The sequence below is a fragment of the Microtus oregoni genome, unplaced genomic scaffold (assembly GCF_018167655.1).
Source record: "Microtus oregoni isolate MIOR12 unplaced genomic scaffold, Mior012 000042F_ref0000377, whole genome shotgun sequence".
Classification (NCBI taxonomy): Eukaryota; Metazoa; Chordata; class Mammalia; order Rodentia; family Cricetidae; genus Microtus; species Microtus oregoni.
Window position 1 is genome coordinate 9,654,580 of NW_024543209.1, and position 25,288 is coordinate 9,679,867.

General features: G+C 45.2%; 1 protein-coding gene across 2 annotated transcripts in view; it reads right to left on the reverse strand.

Moving 5' to 3' along the window:
* Window positions 1–2,540: 2,540 nt before the first annotated feature.
* Window positions 2,541–25,288, reverse strand: part of LOC121434153 (desmoplakin) — a 49,953-nt gene continuing 27,205 nt past the window's right edge. The window contains exons 10-24 of one of the 2 annotated variants that reach the window (XM_041632995.1): window positions 22,227–22,352; window positions 21,599–21,751; window positions 19,621–19,775; window positions 18,745–18,871; window positions 17,754–17,955; window positions 16,921–17,147; window positions 15,679–15,845; window positions 15,224–15,362; window positions 14,064–14,257; window positions 13,093–13,255; window positions 12,444–12,527; window positions 11,381–11,488; window positions 10,662–10,760; window positions 9,326–9,823; window positions 2,541–6,427 (exon numbers count right to left, since the gene is read on the reverse strand). In XM_041632995.1, the coding sequence (XP_041488929.1) occupies window positions 3,191–6,427; window positions 9,326–9,823; window positions 10,662–10,760; window positions 11,381–11,488; window positions 12,444–12,527; window positions 13,093–13,255; window positions 14,064–14,257; window positions 15,224–15,362; window positions 15,679–15,845; window positions 16,921–17,147; window positions 17,754–17,955; window positions 18,745–18,871; window positions 19,621–19,775; window positions 21,599–21,751; window positions 22,227–22,352 (5,679 nt within the window). In that variant the 3' untranslated portion in view covers window positions 2,541–3,190. Of the gene's footprint in view, window positions 6,428–7,528; window positions 9,824–10,661; window positions 10,761–11,380; window positions 11,489–12,443; window positions 12,528–13,092; window positions 13,256–14,063; window positions 14,258–15,223; window positions 15,363–15,678; window positions 15,846–16,920; window positions 17,148–17,753; window positions 17,956–18,744; window positions 18,872–19,620; window positions 19,776–21,598; window positions 21,752–22,226; window positions 22,353–25,288 lie in introns of both variants that reach the window. The other variant, XM_041632994.1, reaches the window with a different exon arrangement.

The following is a 25,288-nucleotide window of genomic DNA, read 5'->3' on the forward strand; positions in this document are numbered from 1 at the left end:
CTCACCATGTGATTGTGTCAGCCGGTGCAACCTTACGGATGGCTGGGCGTGTTTATCTAAGGAAAGGTCATTGTTAAAAAAGATACATGCTATACCTTCATAATAAAAGACATGAAAAAATATTATCTCTCACAGAGGGATTCGTGCTTAGATTCCCTCCAGATTTTGTCAGCTTGACAGGTGACACCAACCAACCTAGCGTTCTGTCCAGTCTCCATTTTATCATTTATTTCACCATAGATATGGGGGGGGACGTTTTAAATTTGGGTTTTAAAATGTAGTATTATTATTTCACTATCATTATAATTCTGTTAATAGCCAAGTTGCCGTAGATCTGACCAGGGGAAATCATCCCTCCCTCCTCCATGTCTGTGACACAGCTCTGTTAGTGTTCCACGCTTCGCTTTAACCCAGGCGAATCTCTGCTTTTGTACGACTCGGCCTTTCGTCTCCCTGTCTTATTTTGATCCCCAGAACCAATTATCTCTCCTTATCAGATCCATGCTCCCCTTCCCGTTTCCTTTACCACCAGGGGAAGAACTATGAGGGAAATTTTGGTTGCCAGTCATTTCCAAAGGCAAATAGTATAGCGCCCACCTTTTAATTTAAAAAAAGAGTACGGTCATTCAGTAAACAATAAGAGAAGAGTGTTGTGAGGAAAACATGGCACCAGTAGAAACAGAAGGGGGTCAGCAGCTTCAAGCAGGTGTGGAGTTAGGGTTGAGCTCTAGAGTCTTTATTCACGCTCCACCCAGAGTCGTTGCTTTTTTGTTTTATTTTCATAGCCAAGTGGTAGGTGTTGATCACAGACCCAGTAGCTGTGCCCTTCCTTTCCCGGCTCTGCCCTCACCTTCTCTTCCAGAATGCAGGCTGCAGCTGACTAATCCCTGTTGTGGAGGTTAGAGCACACAGATGAGGTGGGTAGGCAGCAAACCAACCCAGCCCTCTCCCACCCCCACAGCTGCATGGTAAACTTTCGGTTCTACCCAGTAGACGCTCCTTGGCATGTATGTGGGGTGGAACTTCACGCCAGCAATCCTAAACTAAACGTCAGAGTCTCCTTTGTTTGAGGGAGATTTCTCTGAAGGTTTGTTCTCTCTCTCTCCCTCTCCCGCTTCCAGTTTCTCCCCAGTTCTCCCTGTCCATGCTGTCCACAAGGGAGTTTTTTGTTTGTTTGTTTTTTTAGGTTTTTCAAGACAGGCTTCCTCTGTGTGACAGTCCTGGCTGTCCTGGAACTTGCTTTGTAGACCAGCTTGGCCTCGAACTCACTGAGATCTTCCTGCCTCTGCCTCCTAAGGGCTGAGATTAAAGGTGTGTGGCACTACTGCCTGGCGAGGGAGACCTTTTCTAATCGTCCACTTTAAGCTCTCCTTCCTAACCCTGTCTCAACCCCAATAGCTTATCTGATCTTATTGATTTTCTTCTTCTGCATGTTTAGCATTTTATTTGCGGTTCTATATTTTATCTCTATGAAATGTGTTTGATTGTGCATATCCTGTTGGTGAACGGAAGTTATCCCACTGATTGTTTTAGGTGTCTCTTGTCCCCATCCAAACTGCAAAGGTCTTGCAGTTAGTAAATTCTATTGAATTCTTTTTTAAAAATATTTATTTATTTACTTATTTATTTATTATGTGTACAGCATTCCTTCCATGTGTGCCCACAAGCCAAAAGAGGGCACCAGGTCTCATAGATGGCTGTGAGCCACCATGTGGTTGCTAGGAATTGAACTCAGGATCTCTGGAAGAGCAGTCAGTGCTCTTAACCACTGAGCCATCTCTCCAGCCCCAATTCTATTGAATTCTTGCAGAACTTTGCCCAATACCAGACACAGTATGTGTTTGAAATGTCTTCCATAGGCTTGTCGTGGAATGGTTGGTCCCCAAATGGTAGAGATGGAACATACTTAGAGATGTTGGAAATTTTAGGGGGCAGAGCCTAGATAGAGGAAGTGGGTTACTGACCGCATGCCCCTCCCTTCCATCTCCCGGCCCTTTCCTGCACACCCTGAAGTATCCTATCATGTATCCTCCATGCCATGAAGTTCTGCTTTCCCTATGCACCCAGAGGCAATGGAGCCAAGGATTATGGACTGAAACCATGAGGCAGAATAAATCAGTCCTTGTTCATAAGCTCATATTTCATTTTTCAGTTTAGAGTCAAGAACTCTTCAGGGACCATCCTCATAGATTCAAGAACACATTTTTCCTTTTGAAGGATAAAATACAACATTATTTATTTTGAGGCTCTCCAGAAAGAAGTCTCAGCCATTTTATTTTTTTTCCCCAGTATTATGATTTATTTTGCTTGGTCCCTAGAAAGATTACTTCCATAAGTTTCTTTGCAAGGAGCCAAATTGAAAGAACTAGATTCAGAAGGCCATCTCTTCTTTAAAACAATAAATTCCAAACTAGTATTTTCAGGGGTTTTCTTGCGACGTTAGTTAGTAAATAATCATTGAAACCTATTTCATGGCACATTAAAATAAGTCACTAAATGTCCTTGTATGTAGAAGGCCTAATTAAGTCAATACACAAAGATTTTCAAAGTCTGAAAGTTTATTGCCAGAACAGCAAACTTCATAAAGACACCTTTTTAAAGCACATAGAAAATGACAAGCCAAACAAACAGAAAACCTTGACTAACAAAAAAGCAAAGTTTGCTGCTGCTGTGGGCATAGTCAAAGTAATACCAAACCGAACAAGTGCATGTAAGAGGATTCAGGTAATACAATCTATGCTCTCAAACTAAAGGAAACTTGGGCCTACATGCTTGGAGTGGGGAGTGAGCAGTCTTCTCCTCGTACAGAAAGATGACTATTTAGGTGGGAAGCACCAAAAAAGCACCAGCAGTCAGCTTCACTTCTATCTCCAATTGTAGAAACTGGACCTTATAGGCCAAGAAAAGTTACAGAAAATTGATCAAAACACAGAAGAGAAGCAATAAATTCTAAATTCAATTTGTGCTATCCTTACAAGTGATTGCCACTGCACATTCGCTACAGGGAAGGACACTACACTAGCTGAGCCAAAAGCTGCAGAGCCCAACGAGCCTTTGCTACGGGAATTTTATTGCAGCTACCTTTGAAGCCTAGAACTTTCTACCGCTATACTGCAAGCACCGGGTTTTCTTTGCCATTTAAGATAAATTCGTACAAATGATTCTAAAGTATGGCCACCATTTCTGACCACTAGTGCCCAATGGAGCTACTGCTAAATGAATAGGAGTAGGAGTAGGACGAATTCCCGGTAGCGTCGAAGCTTCCTCTCCGAGACCCGCTGCGGGAACCAGAGCGGGAGCCTGAGCGAGATCCGGACCGCGAACCAGAGCGGGAACCTGGGGCAGACATGTTATAAGGGCTGGGCAAGCCCTTGGAGGACACGGAGGCAGCTTCCAGAAGGCGCAACCCAGTGATATCTTCCACCATGGAGCGATTCATGGCATCTTTGTAGGAGATTTTTAACTTGGTTTTGGGGCAGGTGAGGATTTTGGCATAGCTGCTGATGTCCTGCAACCTCTGAGCTGCACGGCCATCGATGAAACCTTTCCGAATGGCTTCTTCGGTGCTGATCCTCCCATGCACTTCCGGGTCGACAAGGCCTCCAGTGAGGAACTGGAACTCCAGGAAGCGCTGGCCTGCCTCATAGGGGAGCCATTTTTCTTTCACTGCCTCGGCTGCAGACATCTTCTTCTTTCCCTTCACACCTTCAAAGCCAATGAAGGCTTTCTGGGCAGGCTTCAGCCTGGTGGCCATATCTTGGTCGATAAGACCCTGGGAGACCGCATCTTGAAGAGACAGCTTCTGACCCGTGGTCGGGTGGATGATGCCGCCAGTGCAGGCCTGAGCCTCCAGAAGCCTCTGACCAGTGATGCTATCGACAATGCCCCTCTCAATACCCTCTGTAATAGAGATTTTCTCCAGGTTTTCTGTGTCAAAGATGGCTGCAATGGGGCTTGACTCCTCCAGGGGGTCAGACAGAGAGCTACTTCTGATGGTTAAATTTCTAACGCTGGACACGGTGGAGATCTTACTTACTGACTCATGGCGGGAACTGCTAAAAACATCATCGTTGACACCGCCGCTGCTCAAGCCACCGCTATTGCCAATGCCATTTTTCAAGGAGATCATATCAGCAAACTGCGTGAGGCTAAGGCTGCCGGATCGGTACTGATCGAAGAACTTCCTGTCAACGAGGCCTTTGTCAATAGCATCTTGAATGTCATACTGGCTGCCTGTCTTCCTGTCAACCAGGACCACCCTGGTGGAGCCATCTGATCCTGTGATGGTTATTTCTTCCCATTCACACTCCTGCTCACAGAGCTCTTTGAAGGTTTCATAATCAATAAGGCCTTTCTTGTAGGCCTCCTGAACAGACATCTCCTTGTCGGTTTCTGGGTCAACGATGACCACTCGCCGCTTCCGGAGGGTGTTCTTTTGTGACGTCTGCACCTGCTTCTTCTTTTCTCTCAGAGGCAGAAGACAGAGCCCTGTCTCCTCGTCTTTGATGCATCTTTCCTTCAGCTGCAGATAGGTCAGGTTTTCTTCAGTGTTTGGATCAAAAAAGCCTTTGGTATCATCACTCGGGTCTGAGAGGATCTCACTAAGCTCCTCATTAAAATATCCCCTCTTATACGCCATGTCGACCGGTAAACGGTGGCTCTCCTTGGGATCGATGATACCGCCAGTTGCGATCTGTGCTTCCAGTAGGCGGATGCCATGGCCCTTCTCGATGAGTTCTTTGTTCATCGCTTGGAACAAAGAGATGATGTTTCCGGTTTCAGGATCATTGTACCCAGTGACAGCTCGCTCTGCAGACAGCAGCTTCTCTTTGAACTCAATGCCCACCAGACCTCTTTTGTAGGCTTCCTCCACGGGTAACCGCAAATTGCTGACGGGATCCACTATAAAACCAGTAGCTGCCTGGGCTTCGAGCAACTCCAGAGCGGTACCGGGTCGAACTAAGCCAATCTTCATAGCCTCATAAATGCCAAGCTTCTGCTTAGTGGTCTCATTATATATGCCCGCTATGCAGCTTGAACCCTGGAGGAAGTCCTTAATTCTCTCACCAACCTCGTCGTAAGAAATCTGACCCGATTCCAGTTCATTTACAGTGGATGGTCTCAATATGCCGGAATTAACCAGCTCAGTGACGGTCACAGGTTGTCTGATTCCCTGGAAGGACATGCTTCTCTTCTGTACTGACAGCAGCAGCAGACCCGTGTGGGGTTCGATTCTGCACCGTTCCCTCAGCTGCATGTAGCTGACCTTCTTCTTGGTGACTGGATCCACAAAGTTTTTCTGACTATCTCGAGGATCATTCAGGGAGCGATACAAATCTCTGTCAATCAGCCCACGGGCCAAGGCAACATCTTTTGGCAAAAAGACACTGTTGACGGGGTCTACTACACCCCCTGAAGCAAGCTGGGCTTCCAGCAGGCGCATTCCGGTTTCTCTGTCAATCAAATTCTTCTTGATGGCTTCTGAAACAGAGACTGTCTTGCCTGAAAACGGGTCATCAAAGCCAGTGATGGCTTTCTCCGCTGTGTAGATCTGCTGGCGGTCGTCAAAGTCAATGAGATCGCGAGCTATGGCGTTGTCTACGGTGAGCTTCTCATTCCGATGGGGATCGATGATACCACCCGTGGCTGCCTGGGCCTCCAGAAGCATGACTGTGGATTCTGGGGTGATGAATTTCTTTCTCTTGGCCTCCACCAAAGAGTATTTTTCCTTGGGAGAAGCAGAAGCACCAGCGATGGCCCCTGCGCCCCGGAGGAAAGGTTGGATCTCGGAAGCCACCTCCTCCACTGACTTCTTCCCCTTCAATAGCTTGTCCAGCGTGGCCTTGTCGATCAGCTGGCACTCATAGAGCTGCATGGCCGTCACCTTCTTCCTCAGCCCATCAAACACCAACTTAGATGAGTCCACAGTCCACTCATATTCTGTCTGGGTCTCCCGATGGGACCCATAAGGGCGCTGCCTGAGTTTGTCAATCTCCCTCTGGAGACGGCAGCGCTCCGTTTCCAGCTGGGACTGAGTCTCCCTAGTAGAATCCTCCAGCTTCCGCCTGCACCTCTCTTCAATCCTCTTGATCTCCGCTTGGAGCCTCTCGATCTCACTTCTGAGGCTGTTCTTCTCTCTCTCGCTCTTCTCTCTTTCTGACTCTATCTTCCTAATGGCCTCCTCCTTGCGGGAATACTGCGTTTTCCACTGGTTCAGGTCGTTCTGGATCTGCTGCTTCTCACTCTCCAAGCGTTGCTTCACCCTGCTTTCTGCCTCCAGCGTTGCTTTGGCACGGTTCAGCTCGTCCTCCAGCCTCTGCAGCCTTGCCTTGTCTTGCTCCAGGACCTTAATTTTCACCAGCAGGCTCTCTCTCTCCTGAACCACTTGAGTGCACTGACTCTTTGACTCCTGAATCCTATTAGATGCCTAGAATTTAAAAAGAAAGAAATGGAAAAAAATATTGTTTAGACGCTAACATCTGATCATTGTAATTTAACCTCTCTTCATATATATATATATATATATATATATATATATATATATATATATAAAACATAGTCTCATTTTTCCTGTCTGTATTTTCCCTGCATATACTGTTAATTTGTTACCTTACACAGTTCTGGAAAAAAAATATGAAAATGTAGATTGCCACTTTGGTAAATGGCTTCATACTTACTGTTTTGTGTTCCTTTTCCATAGACAGAACTAGAAGTTGTAGGCCTGCCTTACTTCTAACAGTAATTATAGTTTGAAAAGGGGGGGCAATAATTTTCTTCCAAGTTAGCATCCCTGCTGTACCTACATCTCAGCTGGTATATTATACTGACACATTTAATAAAGCAATACAAATTTACAAATATACATACAACACCCCGCCCCACACAAATATTGTCCATAGAGGTCAAATATATTAGAGGTTATTTTAAAATTAGAACCTGTTATAGGAAGAAAAGTCAAAAAGAAAGAAATGTTAGGCTCCTATTCAAAAGACAACAGGATAATGCATGCAGAAAAAGTCATCTAAGCAAGGTGGAGATTTAAAATTGTGTAAGAATTAATAAATTTCACTGAGAAAAAAATTGAATTAAAGATGTACATACAGACCATGAAATAAGAACCACCTCCTATTTTAGTATGTTAAAATTTTGATGTTGGGAATTGAACCCAGGACCTTGTGCATGCCAAGTGCATGATCTACCACTCAGTGAGAGCCCCGGCCAAGAGCTACCTTCTAGAAGGAGAGTGGAACATTCATGGGAATATCTTAGATGTTTTTCTCATGCTTTTGAAGTAGGACCAAGCACAGGCTTCCAATGCATTGAACACAACAACAGATCAGAAGGGCACACGGCATTAGAATTATTTTAAAGCCATAATATAGATCTAACAAGTAGTAAGTGCATGAACAGGAAAAAGGAAAAAAAAATTAGATATTCTGAAGAAAATAGCAGCAAGAGAATAGGTCAGATTAGAGCTGGCGTCAGTATTTAAGAAGCAGTGAAGCTTTGATCAAATATTTGTGAATACCTCTAAAGCCTGCTTTTGGAATTTCTCAATTTCCTGTCTCAAATTTTCCCTCTCTCTCTGTAAATCATTAATGAGCCCCTGCAGTTCCAGGGTTCGGTTGTTGCTGATCTGCAGCTGGCTCCTTAGCTCCGAGATGGTTGCATTTTTATCGCTGTCTGCTTCGCTTCGGCCTCTCCGCAGGTCATCATACTCCAGCCTCAAGTTGCGCAGCTCCTCCTCCAGCATCAAGTGCTCCTTGGTCAGGTTCTCGGTGAGAGACTGTAACCTCTCGATCTCTATTTTACTCTCATTGAGGCTTCTGCTTTTGTCTTCTATGGCCTTCTGGAAATGCTCGTTCCTCAAGTGAGCCTGCTTGACATTCTCCTGTTCCTGCACCAACTGCCGCCTGAGGGCCTCCACATCCAAGGAGAGCCTCCTCAGCTCCTCCTGGGTTCTCTGCTTCTCCCTGAGGTGGCCATCCAGCACATCCCTCTGCTGTCTGAGATCGTCCTCACTCCTTTTCTTGATGATGGACGCCTGCTCCAGTTGCTGGGTCAGGCTGGTGATTTTAATGGCTTGCTCTTTCAAAGACCTCCTCATGCCTTCCAGCTCCTCCTCCAGCATCTTCCTCTTAGAGGAATCATCGGAGGCTGTTCTTTTCAGCCTGTTCAGCTCCTCTTCCACTTTCTGCTTCTGCAACTGCAGATCCTTCAGGGAGCTCTGGAACCTCGTGATGTCCTGATCCTTCACGGTCCTCTCCTGGGAAACCCTTTCATAGTCAATTCTCAGGCGCGTCAGTTCCTGCTCCGTCACCTTCAGTTTGCTTATGGTCTCGGTTGCGCTGCTGTTGGCTTTCTGCAGATCATACTGCACTCTCTGTAACTTGGAATTTTCATCCTCCAGACATTTCCTCTCATTGGTCTCTTTTTCTACCAGTTGTTTGAGCCTTTCGATCTCCTTGTTTTTATCCTGGATGGTCTTGGCAGCATCATCTAGGGACTGCTTGTATCTCATGCTCTCTTCAGTTCGCATCTGTGTGACCTGTCGTAGCTCCATCTCCAGCTGCTGTTTCCTCTGAGACATCTCTGAGCCAGTGGCCTTTTGCTGCTGGACATTTTCTTCAACCCTCCTGAGATTCTCGGTGGTCTGGGCTAGTGTGTTCTTCAGCCTCTTGACCTCCTCAGATAAGCTCCTGTTTTCTCTGGTGAGATTGTCTATCTGAGCTCGGTAGCCACTGGTGTCCTCTTCCTTTTGCATGGTCAGCTGGTGGATGGTGGTCTTGGTGATGTTGATCTCCGTCTCAAACTGGTTTTTTAAGCTAATGATCTCCTCATCGTAACTGTTTCTTACCTTACTCAGTTCATTTTCGTATTCCCAGCGGCGCTTGGCCTCATCCTGAAACTCGGCTTTGAGCCTTTCGATCTCTTTGTTTTTGTCCTGAATCGTCTTAGCAGCCTCCTCCAGGGACTGCTTGTGCCTGGCATTGTCCTCCGAGCGCTGCTGGATGACCTGCTTCAGTTCGATCTCCAGGTGTTGTTTCTTTTGCATGATTTCGGAGCCACAGGCTTTCTGCTGAAGGGCGTTTTCCTCAGCCCGCCTCCGCTGCTCCGTGGCCTGCAAGATGCTGTCGTTGAGCCTGACAATCTCATCCTTGAGATCTCGGTTCTCCCGGGTGACTCTGTCAAGCTGGTTTCTGAGATTCTTGGAATCGTCTTCCTTCTGCATCGAGATCTCCTTGATGGTGGTCTTCGTAATGTTAATCTCTGTTTCATACTTGTTCCTCAAATTACTCATCTCCTCATTATAGTGGTTTCTTACCTTTGCCAGCTCATTTTCGTATTCTCTCTTCCGGGCGCCCTCCTCCTGCAGCAGAACCCTCAACCTCTCTATCTCGTACTCCTTCTCCTTGATGGCTTTCTCAGACTCCAGCTTCTGCCAGCCAAGGTTCTCCTTCTCACTTTGCCTTGCCTTCTGCAACTGGTCATAGTCATTCTTCTGTTGGTCAAATCTGTCTTCCACGGTCTTTCTCCTGCGCTTCTCATCTTCGATCTCGTACGTCAGCCGGGTGATCTTCTCATTGAGCTCTTTGATTTGGCCGTAGCACTTGTCTAGGTTTTGCTTGGCTGATTTCCCATCCAGCTCAGCTTGTCTCTTCAGCTCCTCCAGGCTCACAAGCTTTGCTTTGAACTGGGAACACTCTGCCTGGTATTTCTGCAGGTTCTGATCCAGGAACTTATTCTTATTGCAGTTTTCAGAGTTGGCATCTCGGGCCAGTCTTAGCTCCTCTTCCAAAACTTCAATCTTGGTGTTTTTCAGCTGTGGATATGAAATTAGAAATCATATTGAAAAGAAAGCACTTTGTACCACAAGGAAGAAACAGCACTTTTCCTCTTCAGACCGGTGTGTGTTTTATTTACACACACACACACACAAAAAAAAAAAAAAATGATATAAAACGAAAGTCACCAGAAAAAATTCAAAGACCCTCCATGCCTATCGTAATCTTTCATCAGCTACTCATCTGATCTTAGGGAATGACATACCAACTTTGAACCCCATTCTCCTCCGTTTTTTAAATGAAGTAGTTTCCCCCACGATCAAAAGCTTCTGATTAACTGTGCATGGTGGCACATCCTATAATCCTGCACTTCTGAGGGCTCAGGCAGGAGGATTGTGACTCTGAGGCCAGCCTACTTTTGCTTTTTGTCTCAGAAACAAAATCCAAAAGCTTATGACTTGATACATCGTGTACCTTTTATTCAAAAGATACAGAGCAAATATCCATGTGGACTCAATTCCTCTCTCAAAAAGGGAGAATAAATTGAGTAATTACTTGATATTAAAGATTAAAAGACACCTAGTCCATAGTGAGCTTCTCTAAAATTTTTCGGAAATAAAGCAAATTCCTCAGCTAAGCACTGAATGAAAGCACGGGTTTGGGCAAAGTTATGTAATCACAATTTGGCAAAAACTACCTACGTTAACTTGGAGCAGTCGCACAAGAGCACAGCACTGAGCCCAGACTCAAGCTGTGTCATACCAATGTTTGGAGGGAATGCATCTTGACCAAACCATGTTATAATGAAGCAGAAATAATAAGGTCCTATGCTGTTTCTTTCTTTAAAAACAACAAAAATCCAAGAAAATGAGTTACCTTCAGATCCTCCAAACTCTTCAGCATCTCGCTTAAGAACCTATAGTAGTCTCCAGACCTTGTCAGCAGTTCTATGTACCGTGCATGAATATCTGCAGCCTTGGGGAAAAGAGATAAAAAAAAAAATGTAGATATCTATGTATACTGAAGTTTTAAAAAGTTCTGTGCAAGGTGATTAATGGTTGTTTTCTTAAAATAATAAAACAGTGGCATTATAATATGAAGAGTGAATTCCCTTCGGTCAGTTGTGCTGGATCCAGGATCTAGAACTATAGCCACACAAAGGACCAGAGCGCTCTGGGTTTCATCCTCACAGTTCCAGGCTCCCCCCCCACCCCCCCACCCCCAGCCCACAGCAGACATTCTCTGACATCTCTGGGGAAAGCTGTCATTTAGAAATATACTACATAGCTTCCACTTCTTAGGAGTCTACCTTATCCCAAATACAGCAAGTCAAGTCCAATATATACACGACACACGTGGACATCAGGATCATTTCCTAAACTGTGTCATGTGTAGATGGCTCTCAGGAGAGGGAGCCTAGAGCTGCTAATAAGCCTTGAATTTCAGTGGCTCCTCTGTACCAGGGATATATTCAGGCATGGTAGGGAAGCTGGGCAGGAATCAGGGAAAAGATAGGCAGGAGGGACAACAGACACGAAGAGATAAGCAACAAATTTGATGGCAGACATTAAGAGATATGTAATGACTTATAATACCTCTTGAAGAATCACCCCAGATGGGGACTGAACCATGGTCCTCTTGATAGGTATGTTCAGTAGGGTTTCCAGGCCAGAGGTGTATGATGCCAGCTGGAGTTCATAATCCTGCAGAATAACAAAGTTTAAGAAGGGCATCTTTGTTTTGGTGGGTATTCAAACCCAGGATCTTGTGTGCCAGGCAAATACTACCACTAAGCTCTACCCCAGTCCTTTGTCTTTGTTTTTGCTTTTGAGACCAAGTCTCACTCTGTTCCGAAATGGCCTGGAACTCATTGTCTTATTCAGGCTGACTTGAATTCACAGCAATACTCCTGCCCCAGCCTCCTGAGTGCTGGGGTTGCATATGTAATCCATCACATCTAGCTCAAAAAAGTCTTAAGAGACCTAAAAAGGGTCACTAACAGTTTATAATTCCACAGATTTATAGCACAAATTATTTCTTAAAATTACCTACAAAGGCCATTGGCAACAATCAGTTAATATTGTTATTAAACGAAATGTTCATTTTTGCATAGAGCGCCCGCCTAATGAATAAAGACTTGCCCTTTGCCCAGGGGTATTTCCAAAGTGCAGTGATTCAAGTAAACAGGACCCAACTTTGCCATTCAGAAGTGTGGGCCTTGAATGGTTGAGCTATCTCTCTAGCCTGAATTCAAGTAAATGAATAACAAACTTTCACAGGTTCTTCAGGCCAGAATATATACGATTACCACCTTTAAGAAGTTTATAATCTTTAAAGCAAAAAACAAATAACGCAATTAATAATATTCTTGATGAATAACTACAACCTTTCAATTTTTGAAAGATTTACTCTGAGGTTATGCATGTGGAGGTCAGAGGACAACTTGTAAAAAGTCAGTTTTCTCCCAACACGTGAATTCTGGGGATCAAACTCAGGTTGCAGACTTGGTGGCAAGCACCTTCCTCTAAATGAGCCATCCTGCCAGACAGCACCAACCACTCTTTCTTCTATTCTTTGGTAGTTTCATACATGAATACAGTGGATTTCAATTCTATACCCTCCCCCACTGTACCAGCATGCTTAATGAAACCAATATACCTTAATTGAGTTTGCGCAAAGTTCAGCAATTTTACTGACTTCTTCTGACTTATCTCGTTTGCCGGATATCTCGCCATGCAGGTTCTATACAGAGAATGAGACACGTGCAGATGTTAAAGCAGACAAATGCAAGCATTATTTCACTTTTACAGTGGTTAGTTTTTCTTTCCGTTTACTGCTCTGGGGACTCACATTTAGTACTGGCTTGAGAGAAGAACTTTTCTCCATTCAGAAAGGAGAAGAAAGCCCTGCGATCTATTACTTACAAGGGGATACTTTCAACCAGCACAACTTCACACGCCTATCACGTCTTTTTTACTTTTTCTTTTCTTTTTTGAGATAGATCAAGGTTGGCCTTGAACTCAGGGACCTCCTATCTCAATTCCCAAGCCCTGGGACTACAGGCATTCATGACATCAGCTCAAACTCTAACGGTTATTCACCGTGACATGAAAACAACCTCCGTTGTTACTATTTTCCAGTTGTATTTCTTTCTAAACATCCCAGTGGCTTCTCCTCTGTGCACGCTTTAAACATTTACAAGGTAGATTCATAATATGAAATATTCATCATTTCAAACCAGGCACAAAGACAGTTTAAAACCAACTAGTCTCCACAGAGCGCTTGGGAATGACACGTGTGTTTATACCTTCTGCTCATTCAAAAATCGCATGACTGTGTTGGAATCTCCAAACTTCATGGACTCTAAAGAGTCCTGGCGGCGCTTGGCATCGTACAGCCACTTGCAGAAGCTCTGGTAGTTATCGCGGTAATTCCTCAGTTGTTTGATCTGCTTCTCCAGGTCCCACAGTCTGGGGGAAATGGACAAAACGATTGAGACTCTCTTATTAGCTTCTAAAATTCTTCTTAAGAAACTGAAACCATGCAAACACAACAACTTCAATGGGAATATTCATCATCGCATGTTTCATCCTATCCCTAATCTAAAACCGCAAATGTCCATCAACTGTGGTACCATTCCGAATAAAAGGAATAGTTCCGAGCCACAAAAAGAGATGAAGAACTGGGTGTGGGAGCCCTTGGGTAGAGGCAGGAAGATCAAGAGTATAAGGCCAATCTTGGCTGCATAGGGCATGGGAAGTCAGCCAGTGTTATACAAGGTCTATCTTACCACCTCCCCTACAAAAAACTAAAAAGAAAGACCAAGTTCAACTTGTGGAAAGTTAATACCATTTTTTAAAGACAGATGAGAAGAAAGGACTCAAGTGAATCCGAGTACTTAGGAGGCTAAGGCAGGAGGATCACAAGTTCCAAACCAGCCTAAGCTACATAGCATAGCCCTATTTCAAAACCCCTAGGGCTCGGGGAGTAGGTCAGAGGTAGTGCACTTGTCTAGAAGGGGCAAGGCCATGGGTTCAATCCCTACTACCAAAGACATAAACAGATAAGAGGAAATGAACTAGGTGCACAGAACATGAGACAGTAGACATGAAGCATGGAAGCGACTCACAAAAGTCTACACGCTGAATGAGGACACTGTACAAAACCAGGGACAGAGAGAAGGCTGGCCAAGCAAAGGCTCTGATTTTGGACAACAGTGGTTTCTAGTGGCATTTGAACCAGCGAATGGGAAGGCCACAGGCAAGGATGCTGACACACCTGAAGTCTATCTGTTTGTCTATCTTCTGCCAGCGGTCCGTCAGCTGCATCACTTTCTCGCTGAATTTGCCCAGGTCCAGGTCGTAGAGTGGATACTGCTGCGAGGACTGAGCATGGATCTGCTGGGCCTTCTGCAGCTCTGTCTTCATGGTGGCCAGCAGCGACTTCTTCAAGTTCAAGTCATTTTTTATTTTCTGCAAATTAAAGGGGGGTGGGGGGAGTTCATACAAGTGAAGCTCTTTCTCCATCGCCTGCCACCCCCAAGCCACTGTTTATTTTGTTTACTTGTCTACCTATTTCTGGTGCTGAGGCAAATAGCATCCTAACACTCACCACAGAGCTGCATACTGGCTCATATCACTAACTGCGAAAGAGGAAGGCCTAGGGGTACAGCCCGGCCTTGGAGCAGGAACTTCACAGCCACAAGGCTCTGGGCTTGATCCTCAATATCTCAAAGACAGTAGTCCCTCTGCCTCTGCCTCTCAAGTACTGGGATCACAGGCATGAACAACCACATTTGACTGAGAGGTCCCAAAGGGAAGAAGTCATTCTAACTCTGCACTCTCTCCCCAATTCCCGCCACAAACCACTTCTATACCCGTCCACTGACAACAGAGTTCCCTGTCAGCGACCAACATCAGTCACTTGTGGCCAACGAAAGCAAGAAAGTTTCGAACCCCATAGTCCTAGGTGCACCTATGGATAAAACATGGGCTGTGGGTGCGTCAGGTGCGGCACACCTGTAATCCCAGTGCTGGGAGGAAGAGGCAAGAGGATCAGGAGTTCTAGGCCAGCCTCAGCTACGCACACTGGTGCTTTTGAGACCAGTGCAACATCCATGGGGTGATTTCTTTACAAAGAAACAAAAGGTGTGGATTTCAGCCTGTAGTAATACGTCATCACCAACTCACCAATTCTATCAAACAGACCACACAAATACATGATGCTGACCCTAGAAGGAACCAGACCCAGGGTATATGGGCTCGCTCTATCCTGTTCATTTTCCTATAAGCCTATAATTATTCAAAAAAAATAAAGTATATTTTCAAAGAGTGAACTAAAATAAAACACTCATGAAAATGGAGTGAGGTTTTGCTGCCGAGGGCCAAGTCCCTGTCACTTCCTGGAGGCCAGGTCACAGCTGCGACCCCTTGTGTCACCTTCAGTCCACAGCGGTAAGCCTCCACTTTATCCAGGTCCAGACAGACAGTTTCCTCCTCCGTCAGCCTCGCTTCGTAGACCTTCAGCATGTCTTCTGTTTGCAGGACAGCCTGGAGAAGAGCTCTCACAGAGCACAGGCTGGAAAGAGCAAGAGAGGCGAATAAAGTTCCCAGTGACATCATGGGGGGGGGGGGTGACTATCGGCTCTCATCACTGTTCAGGAGACAGGACGATGCTAACGCATCAGGGAGTCTATAAGGCACAAGCTCCAAAAAGCCAAGCACATACAACAGATGAAGTCCGGCACGAATGAAGCCTAGCAGGGCTGGGTTGGGGATGTGGCTCAGGGAGAGAGTAGTCACACCGGATCCTATCCCACTCCCACCCACACCAGGGAAGGCAGAAGTAAGCTTGAAAACACAAACTATTCTTGAGGGATATTAGCCGTCCTCACCTGTTTAAGTAGCCATCTGTGACACCGTTGATATTTTCCAGCTTCTGGAACAGTCCGAATATCTCGTTCTGCAAATAGCAGTATTTTTCAGACCCTCGGAAGTTGGCGAGCATGTCTTTCAGCTGATTGAGAACCTCGGCGATGGCTTGTGAGTCATTCTGTACGCTCTGTCGGAAAAGAAGGGAAGCGCATCTCACTAGCTGTGCGATTGTTTTTAACTCATTTTTGTCTCGCGCCTTTAAAGTCTGCAGCATGCTGTTCTGCTCTGCATATGAATATGCATATGTATGTATATGTATACCATATATATATGATAATAAGCATATATGCAAGTAACATGTCAGGCGCCTGACAGGTATGAGCACCCGAAGTCTAATCCCTCAGCAACATTCAATGAATATGTTATCACCCACAGTCCCCAGCTGCATGCCAGATCTCGGACTTACCTTACTGCAAGTGTGTAGCCTCAGACCTACATCTCCTCACTCCCTCCATGGCCCCAACCCTGGTCATCGCTATCCATCTGTTTCTCTATGTTTGACTCCTTTTTAAACTGCACATGTACGTGAGATCACAAACTGTTTGTCTTTCTGCACTTGATCCATAACACTCAGCACAGCATCCCTCAAGGCCACACAATTCTGAATTTTTCATTCTTCTTTAAAACTGAGATTTTAAAACTAATATTCCATGTTGGGCTGGAGAAATGACTCAGGGGTTAGGAGCCTGCACGGCTCTTGCAGAAGACCTGAGTTAAGTGTCTACAACTTCAGCTCTAGAGGATCTGACACCCTTTTCCGTAGGTACCCATACTCATGTGTCCATGCCTCTCTGACCTTGCCACAATTTAGAATAAATACATATTCCATAATGTAGCAATACCACAAGTTTAGCAACCTGCATACACACACACACACACACACACACACACACACACACTGCACTGTAACTGTGATTTTTTTTGGGAGGGTTGGGGACTGGGTTTCTCTGTGTAGTCCTGGCTGTCCTGGAACTCACTTTGTAGATCAGGCTGGCCTCAAACTCACAGAGATCTGCCTGCCTCTGCCTCCCCAGCGCTGGGATTAAAGGCGTGCGCCACCACCACCCAGCAGTGATTCTTAAGATTAGGTTTTAATCTTAAAAACTTCTCTAGTGTAGCAATGGAAAGCAAATACACTTGCCTGTAAACATATAAGCCACGAGGCCCCGTGGACTCAGGAGATTAACACAAACAGATCCTACCTTGAGCTCGTTGATTTTCACTGTGATGTGATGTGTGGAGCCTTGGTCTGTGAGCAGGAGATTTTTAAGTGTCATCCTGCCCTCGCAATGCTCCATCTGCCTGCGGATCTTCTGCAGCTCCATCAGCAGCCATGTCTCCTGCTTGTCGTTCTCTCTGTTGGTTTCAATTACTTTATTGTGGTTGACATCTTGGCAGGAGCCCACATGGGTGATTTCTGTCTTGGTGACTGTAAAAACAGATTAGGACCATAAATACAACAGACTGCCCAGCTGGCAAGGTGCTAGGCACCTCAGCTGTAGAAAAATATGCCTACTCCCCGTGACTTAATTCTAGAACTCTGGCGTACAAAGTATTTTCTATTATCTGCCATTTAAAAGATAAGGCTTATTATCCCCCAGGTATTGATGTGCTAGAGGACTGGGCCCTAATGAAGGGGAGCCTTTGAGAGGTGGACCTAGCAGAAGACGATTAGATTATGAGGGTACCACACTCAGCAAGGATGAATGCCTATCTTCTGGGTGTTGGTTAAGTTACGGCACTGACTAGTCCTCAACAGAATCAATTATTCTAAAGGCACTCCAGGCTTTCAGTCTTTTCTTCATGTTACATGTTACTGTTCTCCTTCTACTTCTCTGTTTGAATTATGACAGAGCCCCAGGCTCTATACTGTCCCCCAGCCTTCAAAGTAACGAACTAACAAACTTCTTTTCTTTACAAACCATCCAACTTCAGGTGTTTTGTCCTATCAACACAGGGCATGCTAAGAATCTTTCAGAGGAACAGCTTGACACAACACTATGTAAGTGACTGAGAAAAGGCGGTCCAGGCTGACCTGTCTGGTGCTGGGGGTGGCCAGGAAGCTGAATGACCAGGGTCTGATAATGCTTCTGAGCATCAGTGAACTGAGACTGCATCCTCCGCTTGTCATCGTCCCCAAACATCTCCGAGCCTTGGCTGTTTTTGATGAAATCTTGGTAATGGAGCTCGAGGTCTTCGATGGTCTTCATGTAATCCTCCTGTCTCATGGTTTTCAGCTGGAGGTGAATAAGGCACGGTGAGTTGAGAAGGTATGAATGTTCTCATATCCCCATAAGAAGAGGGCAAGGCAGCACTCCTCACAGGCCAACTAGGATGAAAAAGGGTTTGGGGCTTCATCCCTGTGGCTATGGGGCACAGCAGTAGTTTGCCAGTGGCTTTTCCTTCACAGGATATTTTTCTTCAAACAAAATATTGTGCAGAAGCTCAAATGCAAATAAAGCTCAATGAAGCTCCGCCAAGCCATGAAGAGAAGGGGGCTCCGGGGCCCTAAAGCTTCCTAGCCTGCTCCCTTCTCATTTCACTAAGGGAGTCCTCGACCCAGTGCTCTGCCAACCATACTTTAAGGACCTCTGACTTAGGGGAATGCTTTTGGAGATCTTCCAAGAATCATCCTGACTTCCCCCTCGGCAATGTTTCCGTGGATAGATATTATTGCTGGGTCCTAATGGACCTCATACCCATCATCTTTAGGGAGCTAGGGACCCACACTGTCTTTTTCCATAGGTATTTGTGGCTTTTTGGGTCACTACAGTGAATGTTTCTGTTCATCTCATAACCAGTCATGTGCCAATTCCTTCCTATTTTGGGGCACTAGCAGAAGCACCCAAGGCTTCCCGCATGCTAAGCAAGCTTTCTACCCCTGAGCCCCACTCCATTCTGTATGGCACTGAACAGACCAGTTCTGTGGAAGACCAAGAGGCCTCCTGTGGTGAGACACAAAATCCTCTTTTGTCCAATGAATCGCCAAGCAGCGAGGGAGCCTCTAGGCAGCCCCGGGGACATACCTTGGCAATAGTCATAGCCCTGATCTTCTCAATGTCGATCATGCAGTAGTGCCAAGACACCAGGCTCTTCATGTTGATGTACAGCTGGTTCCACAGAGCCAGGATGGCTTCATAGTACTGCTCGATCCTGGAAGGCAGAAAAGGACAACACTCCAGCCCAAACTGCCCAGAAATCTAAACCAAACCTTAGGAAGCGATCGTGTAATTTTTAAACTGTCAACACATCAATAGATACAGACTAATCTACTGCCCAGAAGTAAATTCCCAACTTTATCTACAGTCTGTATCTATAGTCTGTATATGACTATATGGATCATTTAAATCATTCTGGTTGAGACAGGCTATCTCATTTTTTGGTTGTATTGACTGCGAGCAGTGTTTTGATTGGTAAGTGGCTCAAATGCTGACCACCCCTGAACTTGACAGGAGAGGGAAGGATGCGTTGCCCAACACTCCCCACTCTGTGTAAGGCTCAAGATTTCCCAACTAAAACATTTGAACGAATCTGCTGCACACAGTCTATAAAATGCAATGTTCCACCTGCTGGTGAACAAATCCTGACCTGAGGGGCGTAACTATACACGAAACAGCTGATTTGCTAGAAAAGGGAGGAACTTGAAAACAGCAGCTTCAAAAGGTGTGGCAAGCGTCACTCATGCCTGCTCCGGCTCTTCTAAATGGTCAGACATTCTCTTAGATCCGTAATAAAAGCTTCAACATAACTTACAAGACACAGTAAAGGTGACTCCGGTAAGTTCCCTTTCTGGGGGACGATGACAGTAAGCAGGCAGGGCTTTAAGCATCTCGTTTGGGCACAAGCACTCCCCCCCACCCCCACCGTTCAGTGCCACAGCTGCTAGGGACTTCAGAACTTACTTGCAAGAAAGGTCCACAGCCAGTGGGTTTGGAGGAGGGATGATCAGGCCCACGGAAGGAACGAGCATGTCGACGCCTCCGGGCCCCGTCACATACCACTTGCTACGCTCATTGTTGTCCTTCAGGATACATTCGTCCCCTTTGTGGACGATTTTCTGCCAGGCAAAGAAACAGGGATGAAAAGGAAGCCACGGATACCGCGGACACTCTCACGCTTGCTTTCTGCCATCGTGACCCTCCCTAGCAGAATCTGTGTAAATAATACACGTGAGCCAAGGGGGCCTCTAAAAAGTTAGCTACATCCTAAGTGAGTTAGAGAAGGAAACTCTTCAAAGATCGCCCAGGAATGTGAGAGAACCTCTTCCACAAGGCAAACCCTCATCATATCTTCTTCCTGTTTTGAGGTCATGCTTTTTATGTTAGACTTTAATATGGGGGGGGGGGTGTCATTCATCTCACTCACTTGCTCTTAAGTTTTAAAAATAAAAACACCCTCGCATTAGTCTGTTAAAAAATCAACCTTCTAAATGAACGTCTGCCAGGCCTGGTGGCTCAGGCCTGTAATTCCATCTACTCATGAGGCAGGGCAGGAGGGGTACAAATTCAAAGACTGCCTGAGATATGAGCAAGATTAAAGATAGCCTGGTCCTTTTAGCAAGATCATGTCTCAAAATAGTAGGTACAAAAAGACCTGGACATATGTGACTGCCTCCATGTGTGGGGCCCTAGGTTTAACGGCCAATACAATAAAATAAATAAATAAATTCAATAAACTAATTCCAGCCTCCCCCCCTTTTTTGAGGCAGGATCTCACCATGTGGCCTGGACTGGCCTGAAACTCATTATGCAGACCAGGATGACCCTGAATACGGACAGCCTCCTGTTTCTGCCTCCAGAATGCCAGGATTAAAGGCTTGCAGCCCCACACCCGGCCCTATATGACTTCTTAAAATAGGGGCTAGAGGTACAGCTCAGAGGGTGACAAGATGTGTGTGTAACTGTGACTCCAAGCACCACAGAAGAGAAAAACAAAAACAAAAAAAACAACCTACATATTAAGGCAACTATATAAACTGGTAAAACATAAGAAACTATACTTTTTTTCACCTCATATTTTGATCTGATCTTTTTTTTTCTCCTTTCCTTTTCTTTCCTTTTTTTTTTTTTTTTTTTGTGTGTGTGTGTGTGTGTGTGTGGAGGTGGGGGTAATTGCTTGAAACAAGGTCTCTCTCTGTACCCTGGTCTGGCTTCCAATCTGAGGGAATTCTGTTCCAGCTTCCCAAATGCTGGGGTCACAGGTGTATGCCACCATGACCAGCCCAACTTCTTTCTCACTACACAAGTTCTTGAACATTCCACAGGGAAGACCAGACTCCTGTTTAATAAAGCTCACCTAACCAGGTAATCACATCTTGCTTCTTAGATCCCTCCTATTCTTATTGTAAGAAAGCAGAATGGTGGGAGTCACACAGACAAGAACAGAGAGTAGCCCCTTTCTCTGTAAGCCTGTGCTTCTCAGGGAGCCTACAGGACTGGTGTGATCCAGAACTGTCAAGAACTTGCAGGAGCAATGATGGCATCACTTCCCACTTCCATTTATCTTGTCTGAAACTTAAAGATGGGGGCGATCACAAATAAGTAAGTTCTGGGTATCTCCAGAAGGAAGTGGTCAACCTTAGAAAGATTCTAAACCTTCGGGATAACCGTTGTGCAGGTGAGGGGTGATACACGCTCCACATAGCATGAAGCTTTGCCTTCCTCCCCCAGCACCCAAAGAAAGCAGCTACTGTCCCGAGTCCTGACAGTCCCCAGAGATTCAGCTAAGCTGCTGCATTTGTTCAACACGAGATTGCTTTACTTAGAAAAGACATGACCATGATGCCTATTGAAACCAAGATTAGTTTTGCTCTCTTGACTGACGAAAGCTCAGGTAAAAAAAGGGAAGGCTTTGCTATGCTTCTGAACACAAAGTACACACCTGGTCTTGTTTGTAGTCACAGAGAGCCCTGAGAATAATGGGCTTGTTGCTCCTGTAGTCTGGGTTCCGAGGTTTCAGCTGCACAATCTTCTTAGACTTGTTTACCAAGTTCTGCACCTGACGCTTGTATTCCAGAATTTTCTCCCGTTCTTTCTGCAATTGCAATGACAATCTGCCTTAAACACAGGTGCTCTGTGAGGTTTAGAGACCTCTTGGAGAAGCTGCCATGACATCAAAGTTAAATACGGTTATAGCTCCACTCATGGTAATGAGCCACAAATTCATCGCAAGGGAAGATAGCCTACAGGAAGCCTGTTGAATTAGCTGGGAAGGAGAGACCACCTCTGTGAAAGGGCCAATGTAGATAAGAGTAGAAGCATGTTTTCCCAAGGAACTTGACAAGCAAAATCAAGACATTCTTGCCACTCTGGTTTTTAGCCCATTACTGAGCTACTGAAGCAAAGGCCCATCCCTACCAAAGCTGGGCACACAGCGAAGCCACTGAAAGATGCAGAAATCAGGGTACAGGCTCTGGGTGTGTGCTGTACTCCATCACAGCCTGCCCTGGGTCTGGGGTGCATCAACTCCCCTGGGGGCGGCTGCTGAGGGTCTGGGTGTGTCACAGTACCTCCAACTCTTTGATCTGCTCCAGCAAGTGCTGCAGGGGCATGTTCTTATCGCAGGGGTACTTCTTCCTGATAGAGTCCTGCAGGCCCTTCAGGTAGGCTTCGGTTGACTGAGCCTCTTCAAAAAACTGTTAGGGATGGCAACAACCTCAGTCAATGAAAAGGCACTCTGTGGTAATAGGGGCGGCGGGGCTGCGTCCCCAGCACCCCGGCCGCCTGTTCGGCTAGCTTATGCCCCGAAATAATTACACGGACACTGTATTCATTTAATCACTGCTTGGCCCTTCTGCCCTAGCCCTTACTGGCTAATTCTGATATCCCGATCAACCCATCTCTAATAATCGGTGAGCACCGGTCTTACCGGGAAGATTCTAGCCTAGTCCATCCTGGGTCGAGCTTCATGGCGTGTGTCTGCCTGGGAGCTGGGAGTATGGCGTCTCCCTCTGAGGCGTCTGCTCCCGAGAGAGCTGTGGAGTCTCTGAGCTCACTTCCTCTTCCTCCCAGCATTTTGTTCTGTTTACTCCTCCCACCTATCCTCTAACCAATAAAATGGGCCAGGGCAGTGCCTTTATTAGCCAATGACCTTCCTCCATCATTTCCCCTTTTTCGGTTTAAACAAAAAAAAAAAAAAAAAAAAAAGCTTTAACTTTAACATAGCAAAATTACATATAACAAAACAGTTATCAAGTAAAAGTTACAATAATCTTTATCATAACTAAGGAAAACTATAACTAACTATTCTTAACTCCATCAAAGACTCCAGAAAGATACAATACTACCTAAGCAAACAAGAAAAAAGCAACTTTTAAAACTCTAGAAATGACAGAGACATCTCGCTGCCTGGACAGTCACCCAAAGTTCCTCTGTACCGTTGGGGCATCCATCTTCAGCCTTTAGGCCCATGGTATCCAGCAGACATTTCCATAAAGCAGGAAAATTCAAAGTCAATTCAGTCACTATCTGTTGTGTCCTGCAGAATGTCTCGCAGACTCTTTCATGAATCAGGAACCCCGAAAGATCATCTCACGTTAGGCAAGTTCAGTAGTCCTCTCTCTGTGGGTTCTCTGTGTCCAGTTTATGCAATAGTCCAGGCAAGAGCAGTTTCTTGCCCAAATGGCTATCAAACTCCATAAGGTGCCTCTTCGATGCCCATCTTCCTCTTGAAGTACATTGGTGCTGCCAGGAGCAGAGTGTCTCATTGTCATGAAAATTCCTAAGTTATTAAAACATTAAATGTCCTATTCTGTAATCTTTGAAAGACATGAAGAATGTCTATCTAAAATATATCTCTATATATCTAGAAAATCTAACTAACATGACTACAAGCTTTACTATTATCGATGATTATCCATTAACAACCTATATATATTACATTTTTAAATGAACTACACAATCACAACACCTTAATCAATATCAGAAATACATATACATATAACAAAATTGACCTTAAATCTCTATCAATAAAGCAAAATCTATACTAATGCAAATTATTCATACCTATATCATATCCCCCTTAAAATGTAAAAGAACGTTTATAAACCATATTTGGGAACATGGGCGCAGTTTTTTCTCTCCAAACTGCTTCCTGCTGAATGGGGGCGTCGTTAATTAGGTCTTTTATGGTATAAACTGTGTGCTAGTTTCATCTCAGTTGGCAGTTGAGTGAAGCAATTTTTTGAAGGCGTTCACACCAACCCTTCAGGAGGGCGTGGTCCATCATACCAAATTGGAATAGAAGAAATGAACAGCGTCTCATCCTCTGTGAAAACAAAATAAGAAACTCCTTTCCAAAGTATCATGTCCTTAGATCCAAATTTCAAATTCAAGGCATTTTCAAAATATCTATGTTGGATTAGTTCAGCAGCATTTATAAATAAATATCTTTTAGCATCTGTTGCTCCTTCCTCAGCGTTTAAATAATTTAAAGAGAGCATAATAGCATACAGTATCAAGATTCTCTGTGTATTTTCCATCTTTGTGCAGCTTTGTTTTAACCTCTATTTTGTTTATTTTTACTTTTAACTCTTTGCTTTTTGAGACAGGTTCTCTGTATCTTTGACCTGAAGTAACTCTGTAGACCAGGCTGTCTTTGAACTCTCAGAGATCCGCCTGTCTCTGCCTCCCAGGCATTCAGGATTAAAGGTGTTTGCTACTACACCTTGAACTCACAGAGATCTGTTAGTCTCTGCCTTCTAGGCACTGGGATTAAAGGCGTGTGCTATCACACACAAAAACTCTCTTTCTTTTTTTGTTTTTTACTTTAAGAACTTCAACTTTTAGTCTGCATATATTTTTAACACACTTTAAACCATTCAGAAATTTTCTTTGTCTTTGAATCTCTCTTTACTGTATATCTCTCTTTTTCTGACCACACGAGCCTTTAAATTACTGAGCAATATGGGAAGGATTAAAGGCGTGGCTTTGCCAGCTAGATCCAGTCCATTCCTTAGCTTTCCAGCCTCATGGCGGATATACAGGCTGTAGCCATGTTTACTGCAACAACTGTATGGCATTTCAAGGTCCCTGCCAGCAAGTGAGCTACAACAGACAACACTCACGTCCTCTCTTGGTAGCCGGCCCTCCTGCCTTAAACAGTCAGAGTTTGCCCTGGCAGGATGGCCCAGAAAGCCAGCATTTTTAAACGGCGCAGCTTTTTTCCTGCTACGGCTGAAAACCGAAAAGCATGCGTTCAGCTTTTCGTCAACACCATTTAAGTGTTTCGTGGCAGGACCTCTTAATGAGCTGCAGGCTTTGCAGCTAAAGCTGAGTCAGGAAGCCTCTCTTAGATGAGGCGCTTGCTTGCCTCTAGCAAGCAGAGTAGAACCCAGAAATTGCTGCTACCAAGAAACCAGGCACAATGCTTTCACTTTGTTCTAGAATTACTTCCCAAGCTGTCTCAGGCTTTATGTGGAAGCAGTTGTCCACGTGGGCGCCATATGTGGTAATAGGGGCGGCGGGGCTGCGTCCCCAGCACCCCGGCCGCCTGTTCGGCTAGCTTATGCCCCGAAATAATTACACGGACACTGTATTCATTTAATCACTGCTTGGCCCTTCTGCCCTAGCC